The following is a 13,044-nucleotide window of genomic DNA, read 5'->3' as shown; positions in this document are numbered from 1 at the left end:
GGCCAAATTGCAACTGCTTTCCCTGCTGCATGGCTCCGCTTTTTAAGCAAGCTGAATGAGCAATCCTGGCTGATGTGTGCAATGCGAACAAGCAAATGGAAATTGCAATTTCAAAAGGCATGACTGGGTGGGGCCAGCTGCCGAACCAGGTGAGGTCACAGGTGTGGGCGGAGCCAGGTGAGCCCAGAGTTCTAAGAGAAGGGAAGAGAAACTGAAATCAATCCCAAGAGGGAATCTGAGGAATCCCCGGATCCTAGCTTAGGCGTTCCTGGGACTTTGGGGAGCTCCTAATTGAAGGTGTGGCCGGGGGAAGGATAGGCAGCTGTCACAGCTGGACAGGGACTGACCAGGCTGTTTGGGGACAAAGATGTCTGAGTGGCATAGAGGGAGCTTCCTCCACTGGTGTAAGCATGTTCCACAAACTCATTTTATGCTCCAAACATTGCTGTGAGGTCAGTAAGTCCTCACTTAATGTCTTCGATAGGTTCTTGTAACTCATATGACACACCCAATCTGACCATAGGCTGATTGATACAAACAAGAGTTAAGTTCCTACAGAGTATTTCTGGTCACAAAAACATCACCAAAGTTCTAAATGAAGACCCAAAACATTTCCAAAATTAAACACTGAAATAAAATATGAGCTATACATACATTTAAGAAAGATTAATAAAAACGGGTCAGGTAATGATTTTCCAGCCCCTTTTCCAGTTCCTGGTGGTGGGTGGCCAGTCCTCTCAGCTCAGGGCGGAAGGCAGTGACCACCCTGGACAGGAGCCCTGCATCAGGGCCACTCACACACACACCCGCACTCACTCAGACTGGGACGATTTGGACACGACTACTCATTCACATGATGAGCACACCTGTGGGATGTGGGATGAAACCGGAGTCCCCGGAGAAAACTCACGCAGACATGGGGAGAATGTGCAAAGTCCACACAGACAGTGCCCCCAGCTGGGGATCAATTTTTTTCCCCTCAATGATGAAACTTAAGACAAAATGGCATTGAATGAAACTGCTATTCGAGGACTACTGTAGTTATTTTTAGGATCATTCCCCATTTCACCTGTGAGGAAACTGAGGTACTGAAAGGCAAGTGCTGGGTTTTGAGTGGAGTCCCAGTTGCATACCTCCTATTGCATATATGGTCAAGGAAGAAACTGGGAACCTCTATGAGTCATAGACAGCTAACTCTCCTTTCTCTCCCTCTTGGCAGCATGACAGGGTATGGAGCTCCTCATTTGGTTGGGGTAAGGGGGGCAAAGACAGTGAGGAGTGCTTACAGAAGGCAGATGGCGTCTCAGTGCTTTGCCATCACCCCACCACCCTCCCATGGTTAAAATATATGTGTAACAGGTAGGGAACTGCTCTGATGTGTGGACATTTCTTATTTTTTATTACTTAATTTTTTTTCTTGGCTCTTAGGTGCAAAAATTATTTTTTAAATTTAAATACTGATATTGCTTTATTTCATTTTTACTTTCTTTTTCTAAAGTATATTTTATTGATTATGCTGTTACAGTTGTCCCAATTTTCCCCCCTTTGTCCCCCTCCACCCGGTACCCCCCTTCCCTCCAGCAATCTCCACACTTAGTTCACGTCCATGGGTCGTGCATGTAAGTTCTTTGGCTTTTCCATTTCCTATACTATTCTTAACATCTCCCTGTCTATTTTTGTTCCTACCAATTATGCTTCTTTTTTTTAAAGGATATTTTATTGATTATGTTGTTACAGTTGTCCCAACTTCTTTTCCTTTTGCTCCCCTCTGCCTAGTAACCCCCCTTCTCTCCAGCAATCCCACCCCCCTTAGTTCATGTCCATGGGTCATTCCTATAAATTCTTCGGCTTCACCCTTTCTAATATTATTCTTAACTTCCCCCTGTCTATTTTGTACCAACCGATTACGCTTCTTAATCCCTGCACCATTTCCCTATCTCTCCCCCTTTCCCCTCCCAGCTGATAACCCTCCAAACGATCCCCATGACTATGATTCTGTTCCTATTCTGGTTGTTTGCTTAGTTTTTTGTGTTGGTTTTTTTAGATTCAATTGTTTGTTGTCATTTTAATGTTCATAGTTTTGACCCTCTTTTTATTTTTCTTTTTTTAAGTATATTTTATTGATTATTTTGTTACAGTAGTTCTAATTTTTCCCCCTTTGCTCCCCTCTGCAGTACCCCACTTCTCTCCAACAATCCCACCCCTCTTAGTTCATGTCCATGGGTTGTGCATATCAGTTCTTTGGCCTCACCCTTTCCTATACAGTATTCCCTCACTTATCGCAGGTACTACGTTCTAGACCCCCCCGTGATAGGTGAAAATCCACGAAGTAAGAACCTTACATTTATTTTAGTATTTATATATATTTTAAGGCTTTATAAACCCTTCCCACACACTTATAAACCATTCCCAGTCCCTTATTAACCTTTCCCACTCCCTTATTAACCTTTCCCACACTTTTATAAAGACTACTTATGTTCTTAAATATACTCTACACTCTTAAACCTACGTAACTTTAACAACACACGTATACAGTACCGCAAAATCTCGCGATATAGTGAAAAATCTGTGATAAATAATTAAATATAATATTTTTAAAAATCCCATGATACAGTGAGGCCGCGATAAGTGAACCAGGCCATAGAGAGGGACTACTGTATTAGTCTTAACTTCCCCCTGTCTATTTTGTACCAGCCAATTATGCTTCTTAATCCTTGCACCATTTCCCCATTTCTCCCGCTTCCCCCTCCCAGCTAATAACCTTCCAAACGATCCCCTTGCCTATGATTCTGTTCCTATTCTGGTTTGCTAAGTTGGATTTTGTTTTTATTTTTTAGATTCAGTTGTTGATAGTTGTGAGTTTGTTGTCACTTTAGTGTTCATAGTTTTGATCTTCTATTTCTTAAATAAGTTCCTTTAACATTTCATATAATAATGGCTTGGTGATAATGAACTCCTTCAGCTTTACTTCGTCTGGGAAGCACTTTATCTGCCCTATCATTATGAATTATATCTTTGCTGGATAGAGTAATCTTGGTTGTAGGTCCTTGCTTTTCATCACTTTGAATACTTCTTGTCTGCAAAGTTTCTTTTGAGAAATAAGTTGACAGTCTTATGGGAACTCCTTTGTTGGTAACTCTCTTCTTCTCTCTTGCTGCTTTTAAGATTGTCTCTTTATCTTTAAACTTTGGCATTTTAATTATGATGATCTTGGTGTGGTCCTCTTTGATTCTAGCTTTTTTGGGATTCTCTGTGCTTCCTGGACTTGTATGTCTATTTTCTTCCCAAATAGGGACGTTTTCTTTCATTATTTTTTCACATAAGCTTTCAATTTCTTGCTCTTCCTTCTCTCCTTCTGGCACCCCTATGATTCTGATGTTGGTACATTTAAATTTTTCCCAGAGGCTCCTAAGCCTCTCCTCATTTTTTTGCATTCTTGTTTCTTGTTTCTTTTTTGGTTGAATGTTTATTTCTTCCTTTTTTCTTCCTTTTGATTTGAATCCCAGCTTCCTTCCCATCACTGTTGGTTCCCTCTATATTTTTCTTTATTTCACTTTGTGTAACCTTTTTTCTTTCTTTATTTTTGTCATACTCTATGAGTTCTCTGAGCATAATTATCACCAGTGTTTTGAACTCCAGATCTGATAGGTTGGCTATCTCCATTTCATTTAGTTCTTTTTCTGGGAGTTTGTTCTGTTCTTTCATTTGGGCCATATTTCTTTGCCTCCTCAATTTGGCAGCCTCCCTCTGTTTGTTTGTGTGTATTAGGTGGAACTGCTTTTACCCCCTGTCTTAGTAGTGTGGCCTGGGTAGCAAAGGCTCCTGTAAATTGTGTGGGGCAGAGCTTTAGGTAATTGCCAGGGCAGGGCCACCTGCTTTACTGCTTTGTGGGTCTGTTTGTGGTGGTGGTGGTGGGTGGCTTGGAGAGGGGACAATAACAATGCTTGGCTTCTGGAAATTTGCCTAGCACTCGCCCCATTTCCAGTCACTTCACCTATTTCCTGTATGCAATTGACACTTTCCAGTTGCTACCCTGGGGTTTGCATACATTCTAAGACCATGCAGGGTCTTTAAGTGGTGAAAATCTGGCAGGTTCTTCTACTGCCCCAATCCCCACTGGCTTTTACAGCCAGATATGATGAAAATTTATCTTCCCATTGCTGGAAATCTGGGCTGTGTGGTCTGGCCTGGGGCTGGGATTACTTGCTCCCAGGGCATCCCTCCCAATTTTTATCCAGCACATTTTGAATGTGGGACCATCCATTCCTCCACCACCACTTGGCCCGAACCACATCAACTCTAAGTCCTGTCTCTGTGATTCTGCCCCTGTCTGGATGAATGTGGCTTCTTTAAATCCTTGGTTGTTGGATTTTCATATAGGTCGATTTTCTGATGGTTCTGGTTGTTATTTGTTTTTGAGATCTGGTTGTAATTCTTTCTATGGTTGCGTGAGGAGGCAAAGCATGTGTACCTATGCCTCCATCTTGACCTCCAAAAAATATTAATCATACTCTTCAGATGATAACAGGATCACAACTGGCTCATGAGAGACCGTTTAAATTTTTACATGCACCCTCCTATGCCCAATCCCCACTCCCACCCTTCCCCCTCACAGGCATCCACTTTAATGTACTTGATATATAGCTTCAGAGATTTATTTTTATAATTTGCAATGTTGTGCATGTATGTGTTTTCAAGTTACATAAATGGGATTGTGTTATAAATCTCATTCTATTTCTTAAAAAACACTTAGTAGTATATTTCTGAGATGATGTGTCACGCACACCAAGCTTTCTGCTTCTAACTGCTGCATTGTATTCCATGGTGTGCCCACAGCACTTTCACGTATTTGTTCTCATCTAATCCTCTAGTGATGCACACCTCAGTTGCCTTCAGCTCCTCATCAGTGTAAGGCTCACACAGGTCCTCTCTCTGGGTAATTTTCTAGGACACATGAGAGCACCCCAGCTGGTGCACCCCACCACATCCCTGCAGCTTGTTTTTTTCACTTGCATGCAGATGTGGTAGTTAGTCCCTACATACGTCCACAGCTTCCCACCTCGTCTGTTGCTATTGTTCTGCTTCTGCTTTGAGTTCTTTCTCCTGTCTGCATGCAGAACAGACCAGAAGTGCCAGGATTAATCTCTCAAAGGCAATTCGCATCTGGTGCAGGTAGGGATCCAGTGAACAAATACTCTGTTTACCTCTTCCTCAGTGGGTCAGTTCTGAGGTGTGTTCTGCATGATTGCTCAAGTCCTCGGAGAGTCCCTTTATGAATGAGTTTATCTAGTTGCTCACAGCAGTAAGCTTTGGATGCAGGGACTAGGGTGAGGTACCTGGGTTCAAAATTTAAGAAGGCCCTCACTTTCAGGTTCAGAGAAGTGCTGTAGGTACCTCACCTGCCTCTGTCTAGTCCAGACTCTGCACCATTTTTGGCTTTTTTCTATTCCAATCTCAATTTCCCCACTCACTCCTGCTTCTTGGGGTCACCTCCCAAAGAAACCACCTGTACCCTGGGCACAGGGCATGCTTTTGGGAGACCCCAAACTAAGATATATATATTCAGGAATAGGATTTCTGGGGCACAGGGCAAACCTGCACTTATATTGTCTAGTCAGTGCTGTTCAATAGTACTCCCTGCAATGATGGAAGTGTTCTATATCTGCACTGTCCAATAAAGTAGTCCCTAACCACGTTTAGTTGTTGAGTGCTTAAAATTTGGCTAGCGCAATGGAGAAACTGAATTTTCTGTTTCTTTCATTTTTCTTTAAGTTGTGTTGTTATATGTGGCTGGTGGTTACCATAAAGTGCAATGCATTCTAAGTACTCATCTATTGCTCTCCCACATGGTTGCACCTGCTTCCCTCTCTCCAGAAGTGCTGGAGGGTTCTTGTATCCCCCCCACCCCCAATAGTGTAGCCTCCTCAACACAAGGATCTGATTTAGGTGATGAAGCCCTGAACCTTGACAGTGAGCCCGGTGCAAAATAAATGAGATGATTGAGACTGAGGGAAAAGATGAGTGAATTTTGCATATGAGAGAAACGTAAGTACTTTGTGGCCAGAGGGTACACTGGAGTAATATAAAAATAAGTTTTCAAAGTCTTTGACACTTCCTCCACTGAGAGGTGGTTCTGTTTCCTTCCCTTGAATCTGGGCTGCCCTTAGTGGCTCATGTGTAACTCTAGGTGTTGCATGACCTCTGAACCTAAGTCAGAAAGGGTTGAGGCAGCTTCTGCTTGTTCTCTTGAGACTCTTACTCTGGGGTAGGCCAGCTGCCGTGATTTCTCTGAGATCACCATGTTCCCACGCTCACTCTTCCATTGCAGACATACCGCCGAGCTCACAGGTTCCCCAAACTATGGTAGGGGTTCTATCACCTCTAATCCCCATACCACCAAGAATCCCACATAACTCTTTTTATGCTACTGCTGTCATGCCTCTGAAACCCAGGAAACAAAAGAATTACCTATGGACACATGTTCTATCTCCCCTTTATATACAAATATATCTATGTCTATATTAGGCAGTTAAACAGATATGAACAGAATAGAAACAATAGGCAAGGTAGGGTATGTCACCAGAGCCAAAGCACTGGGTACTTAGCAATGGGCAAAACTGGACTGGTACCTAAACCCCAGGATGACTTCTCTTTCTTCAGCATATTGCTGGTCATACAGTTAAACCACCCAACCTTTCATATTTCTGGTCACGTGGTCCGGACCCTCCCCTGACATTTTCTTCCCTGGCATATTGTTACTTATGTGGTAGAGCCCCCCTAGAGGAGGAACAAGGGGGCAGAGAATAACCCCGTATGACTCCCAGCCCTTGTATAACCACTCCCTTAAGTTTTAAGCCCTAGAGATGACATCTAGGCCTCAGCTGTGTTTCAGCTCCAGGACAAGAAAAGCAGCCAGGCTGGGCTACCCCATGGTTGACATCAGGAACAGCTTCGATGACTAATGACCCCACGCCCTGGTGCCCATCAATTGGTGGAGACCACAGACCTGAAAGGACACACCTGGAAAACTGATAAATATTCTATGGAAAATTTCCCCTGAGACCTCCAGATAAAACCCTCAAGTGGAAGAACCCAGTGCACATTCTTTCTCTTTCTTGAGCACGCCTACACCTTTTCCCTTCTTTTTTTCCAGAGGCGTGTTCTCTCCACTTTTTTTCCCCCTCTAAGCTCCAAGGGCCCTTCTTTTGTCTCTGTAACTTGTTTCCCGAGCCCACATAGCCCAGCTGGTTCACTTCTTCTACCATGTGATTTTCTGAATAAACTTTTGCTTGTATTTGAGTCTTGCCTCTGAATTCTTTCTTAGCCAGAACTCAACTACTACTGAGGCTGCTGAATCGAGGTCCAGTATAACTGCTGGAATCATTCTGATGTCCTTTGCAGCTAACAACACCACCCATGGAGAATGAATGAACAATTAAATGGATGGAGGGATGGATGAAAAAACAAACTTTTCAAAGGGTGCTATCAATAGGTTATTTGCAAATGGAGAAAACTAAAGTCCAGAAAAAGGCAAGTATACCACTAACAGTCAATGGGCAGATAAATGTCCCATCAAATTCAGCTCTGAGTTCAAAGTTAGACCTCCACTGCTTGCACAAGTAGGCATTGCACCGTTACATAAATGAAAATAAATTAACACCAGGAGAAATAGAGTAACACCACAAGTACACAGGTCTTATAAGGACACATAAGTAACAGGATCTCAAAATATCACAATACAGCCATGAGTGACATGACAATGTCTTGGTCAACAACAGACCACATATACGATGGTGATCCCATCAGATTATAACAGAGCTGGAAAATTTCTATCGCCTGGTGACACTGTAGCTGTTAGGACCTCCTGGCACAGTACATTGCTCACATATTTGTGGTGATACTGTTGCAAACACACCAAGCGTGCAGCCAGTCATATAAAAGTATAGTATATAAAGTAGCTGGTAGTACATAATACTTGATAATAAATGATTATGTTACTGTTTTATGTATTTACTGTATGTTTTACTATTATTTCAGTGTACTCTTTCCACTTATATAAAAAAGTTTGCTGTAAGATAGTATTCTTATTAGGCCAGCAGCAGCCTCATACATCTTATATTTACTGCAACTCTTTTTTGAATTGTTTTCTCTTGTGCGTCATTTATATCACGTTGTTTTATAAATTTAGTGTAGCCTAAATATACAGAGTTTATAGTGTCCATAGTAGTGGAGAATAATGTTCTAGGACTTCACATTCACTCACCACTCACTCACTGACTCACCCAGAGCAACTTCCAGCACTGTGAGTTCGATTCATGGTAAGAACCCTATACAGGTATACCATTTAAAATCTTTTATACCACATTTTTACTGTACCCTTTTAATGTTTATATGTTTATATTTTTAAATTTTTAAAATTACATTTACTAGGGTGACATTGGTTAATAAAATTATATAGGTTTCAGGTGTACAACTCTATAATACATCATCTGTATATTGTACTGTGTGTTCACCACCCCAAGTCAAGTCTCCTTTCATTACCATTTACCCCTCTTATACCCTCTTCTACCTGCCTCCACTCCAGAGGGGAAATCTTACATACAGCCTGCCTCCCCTCTCCCATCATCAACATCAGCATCAGAGTGGTACACATGTTATTACAATCAGTGAACTTACATTGACATATCATTGTCACTCAGAGTCCACACTTTACACCATGGCTCACTCACTGTATTGTGAATTCTATGTTTTGACAAATGTATGGCATTGGTCCACCATTATAAAATCATACAGAACAGTTTCACTATCCCCCAAATCCTCTGTGCTCTGTCTCTTGTTATTTTCTTTTTTTTAAAGTATATTTTATTGATTATGCTGTTACAGTTGTCCCAACTTCTTTTCCCTTTGCCCTCCTCCACTCAGTAACCCCCTTCCCTCGAGCAATCCCACCCCCCTTAGTTCATGTCCCTGGGTTGTGCATGTAAGTTCTTTGGCTTCACCCTTTTCTATACTCTTCTTAACATCCCCTGTCTATTTTGTACCTATCAATTATGCTTCTTAATCTCTGCACCATTTCCGCATTTCTTCCTCTTCCTCCTCCCAGCTGATAACCCTCCAAATTATTCCCATGTCTATGATTCTGTTCCTATTCTGGTTGTTTGCTTAGTTTGTTTTTGTTTTTTTATTTTTAAAATTCAGTTGTTGATTGTTGTGACTTTGTTGTCATTTTAATGTTCATAGTTTTGATCTTCTTTTTCTTAAATCTAGCCCTTTAACATTTCATATAATAATGGCTTGGTAATGATGAACTCCTTTAGCTTTACCTTCTCTGGGAAGCACTTTATCTGCCCTTTCATTGTAAATGACAGCTTTTCTGGATAGAGTAATTTTGGTTGTAGGTTCTTGCTTTTCATCACTTTGAATACTTCTTGCCAGTCCCTTCTTGCCCGCAAAGTTTCTTTTGAGAAATCTGCTGATAGTCTTATAGAAACCTCTTTGTTGATAACTTTCTTCTCTTCTCTTGCTGCTTTTCAGATTCTCTATTTATCTTTAACCTTTGGCATTTTAATGATGATGTGTCTGAGTGTGGTTCTCTTTGGGCCTAGCTTGTTTGGGACTCTCTGTGCTTCCTGGACTTGTATGTCTATTTCCTTTGCCAAATTAGTAACGTTTTTCTTCATTATTTTTTCACATAAGCTTTCAATTTCTTGCTCTTCCTTTTCTCCTTCTGGTACCCCTATGATTCTGATGTTGGTACATTTACAGTTGTCCCAGAGGTTCCAAAGCCTCTCCTTATTTTTTTCAATTCTTGTTTCTTCATTCTGTACTGGTTGATCATTTATTTCTTCCTTATATTCGAAATTGTTGATATGAACCCTGGCTTCCTTCCCTTCACTCTGTTTTCATGTGGATTTTCCTTAGTTTCACTTAGCATAGCCTTTATTCCTTTTCTTTTGTGTTTGCTGTACTCAAGCATAACTGTCAAGTTTGTGAGCATCGTTATCACTAGTGTTTTGAACTCTGCATCTGTTAGGTTGGCTATCTCCTAGTCACTTAGTTCTGCCACTGGAACCTTGATCTGCTCCCTCTTTTGGGTCATACTTCTCTGTCTTCTCAACCTGAGAGACTCCTGTGCTTGCCTGTATCTTAGGTAGAGCTGTCGCACCTGTTACATTTAAGGGGTGGAGCCTTAGGTATTCATCAGTGGGAAGTGACCCATTTCAGCACATTGTGGTGCTGTATGTGGGGAGGGGTCTGATATGGAACAATGTCACTTGCTCAGTGCTTGCCCTTTTCCAGGCACTTCTTCCCCTTCTCGTATGGGACTGGCTTCCCTCTAGCTGTTGCCCTGGCCATGGTTCCCAGAGTGGGTGGGTCTGCAGACATTCTAGGACTGTGCAAGTCCTCTAAACAAATGGACTCCATTGAGAGACTAATAATTTCTTCCTCTACCCCAACCCACACTGGTTTTCACTGTCAGAAGCAATGAGACTTTATTTTCCCCAGCACTGGAACCATGAGCAGCCCAGTCTGGTCTGGGGCTGGGAACGCTCCCCAGGTGTCCATCCAGATTTTTATAATGTGTGACTGCTCTTTCCACCATTGCCTTGCTGCCACCACCACACTGCATTCTCTCCATCCCGGCTCCGCACCTCCTACCTGTCTGGATGAGTATTACTTCTTTATATCTTTGTTTGTTGGACTCCCATGCAGTTCTATTTTCTGGTAATTCTGGTTGTTTTTAGTTTTGAGAGAGATGTAATCCTTTTTTTTCATTATGGAAGGAGGTGAAGAGTGTCTACCTACACCTCCATATTGGCTGGAAGTCTCTATGTTTATATATGTTTAGATACAAAAATACTTACCACTGTGTTATAATTGCCTACAGTATAAACTTGCTGTATAGGTCTGTAGTGTAGGAGTGATAGGCTATACCATATAGCCTAAGTGTGTAGTGGATTGTGCCATCTAGGTTAGTGTCAGTGCACTCTAGGATATTCACACAATGACAAATTCACCCAATGATGCATTTCTCAGAATATGTCCCAGTAGTTACGTGACGCAGGACTGTAACTGAGAATTTTGACATTGGTACTCTGCAAATCCTTCAGAAATTGGGCCTGCTCTGGTGGGGAGATCCAAGAGTCAGAGACTCACAGAAAGTCAAAGGAGGCATTTGGGGTAAATAAGATTGGTGGATGGTCTATGGGGTGAGCACCAAAGTGGACTCAGGAATCAGATCTCTTCCACCAATCCTGGAAGATGAATCCACACAAGCACCTCCATCCCACAGCAAAAACAGCATCTTTTCCTCATTGTTTATTTGCACAATTTTTACAAAAAGTAAAAAAATAAACATTTTATTGAGTGTGAGTTTGAAAATTCACACAGATAAATACATAAATAGTGGGTAGGTGGCAATAAATTAAGAAAAGTGGCACGTTCATAAATAAAGTCTAAGATGCTGGGACAGGTTGCAGGTGGGTCTCAGGGTCAGACACACAGGTCTCCACTGGTGACACATTTCAGGTCACGGGTGAGGAGACGGAAGAGGTTGAATGTGACAGAGGCTTCAAGGCAACCAGGAGACTCCTGTAGGGAAGATGGGACAGGTCAGTGGCTTCTGCCATCTGGGCTCCCAGTGGCCCCCACATGCCGGTCACTCCCTGGTCTCTCACCTTCTCTGGAGCCTCCTGGAGGCGGTGCAGCCAGTGGTGGAGGTGACCCCGGGGCCTGGGGCCTGCTGTGGCCTGAGCTGGGACCTGTGGGCAAGGGGTGTGAAGTGTGAGGCAGGGCCTGGGACAGAGGGGGACATACGGGGGTCAGAGCCCACAGACATGGCCTGGGAGCCCAGAGCACTCACACAGGCCTGAAGCTTGGTGTGGATGTGGCGCAGCGTGTGAACGGGCTGGTCCAGGGTGTCCCCCAGGGTCGAGTTAGCCACGGTGTCCAGGACCTTCAGTGTCAGGGCCAGCTCAGCCTCCAAGGCCACGGGGCGCTCCCACACCTGAGGAGGGAGACGGAGGCAGGTGAGAGCTGCGCGTGAGAGAGGACAGGTGAGGGGCACTGAGGGAGGAACAGGCGAGAGCAAAACATCAGGGGACAGGTGAGAGGACACAGCCAGTGTGGGCAGGTGAGGAGAGGTCAGGGGGCCTGGCCAGGAGGGCACGGAGAAGGGGACAAGTGAGAAGGAGAGGCGAAGGGGCCACCTAAGGAGCCAGAGGAGGGGGCCGGGTGAGGCCAGGGCCGGACCTGACTCTCCCAGCTCACCTGCAGCTGCCTCAGGTCCCGGGTCCTGGGGAAGGGGCGGGAGCTGCAGCTCCAGTTCTTCAGCGAGAGCGACTCTTCCTGGAGGCAAGGGCAGAGGTCAGCCCACAGCTGGAGGGCTGAGGTTAGACCCCTGCAGTGGGACTGGAGGGAGACTAATAACACGAGGAGGGGGGTTAACTTCCAAAAGGATGGGAGAGGCATCTCCACTGCGTGGCAACACGGGTCAGCCCAAAGCAGCGAGAGCAAGTGGCAGCCCACTGTGCAAAAGGTGGAGGTTTCCCAGTGAAGGGGGGCACAGGTCCACCCTTAGTCACGTGGAACACGGTGATCAAAAGGGAGGGGTGGAGGGTCGCCCACAGCAGGTGGGGCAGTGGGGAGACTCACCAAGGCGTCCTTGGCCCTCCTGAAGGCCTTCATGTCTTGTGGGGACAGAGACTTGAACTGCGCCATGGGGCAGCCCCTGGCACCCGGGGGGGCACTGAGGGACGTGGGGACAGGAACTGCTCCCGTCCTGGTCAGCACCGTGGTCATCAGCATCAGCACCAGTGTGCAACCCACAGCCAAGTCTGTGTTACAGAAGGAGAGACCGATGAGGGATCGGAGAGGGTCAGGGGCTGAGGGTGGGGGCTGTGGGGCTGTGAGGGTCATGGTCATTGTGGGGGGCTCACCCAGCTTCATCCTCGTCTCTGGCCTCCACCAGCAGAGGGGGATCCAAGTGTCCACTGAGAGGCTGTCGCCTGGGTGTCTCACTCAGCTTTGTTCACTGTCACAGCT

The 13,044-nt window shown here is 44.3% G+C and overlaps 1 protein-coding gene across 1 annotated transcript; it reads right to left on the bottom strand.

Annotated features, from left to right (window-relative positions):
* Window positions 1-11,414: 11,414 nt before the first annotated feature.
* LOC149994646 (interferon lambda-3-like) lies at window positions 11,415-13,044 on the bottom strand. The gene is made up of 6 exons (XM_090259982.1): window positions 12,939-13,044; window positions 12,655-12,836; window positions 12,271-12,348; window positions 11,864-12,007; window positions 11,679-11,762; window positions 11,415-11,592 (listed from the first exon to the last, which is right to left on the bottom strand). Exons 1-6 carry the CDS (start codon window positions 12,946-12,948, stop codon window positions 11,494-11,496), a joined length of 597 nt encoding a protein of 198 aa, XP_090116108.1. The 5' UTR covers window positions 12,949-13,044; the 3' UTR covers window positions 11,415-11,493.

This window comes from Furipterus horrens, unplaced genomic scaffold (genome assembly GCF_987537825.1).
Source record: "Furipterus horrens unplaced genomic scaffold, mFurHor1.1.pri manual_scaffold_13, whole genome shotgun sequence".
Classification (NCBI taxonomy): Eukaryota; Metazoa; Chordata; class Mammalia; order Chiroptera; family Furipteridae; genus Furipterus; species Furipterus horrens.
This window is presented reverse-complemented; position numbering and strand designations above follow the sequence as displayed.

Coding starts and splice junctions, on each gene's coding strand:
- LOC149994646 (XM_090259982.1), bottom strand. Junction 12,008..12,270: donor GGGACCTGAGGCAGCTGCAG/GTGAGCTGGGAG, acceptor CTCCCTCCTCAG/GTGTGGGAGCGCCCCGTGGC. Junction 11,763..11,863: donor ACACCAAGCTTCAGGCCTGT/GTGAGTGCTCTG, acceptor CCTTGCCCACAG/GTCCCAGCTCAGGCCACAGC.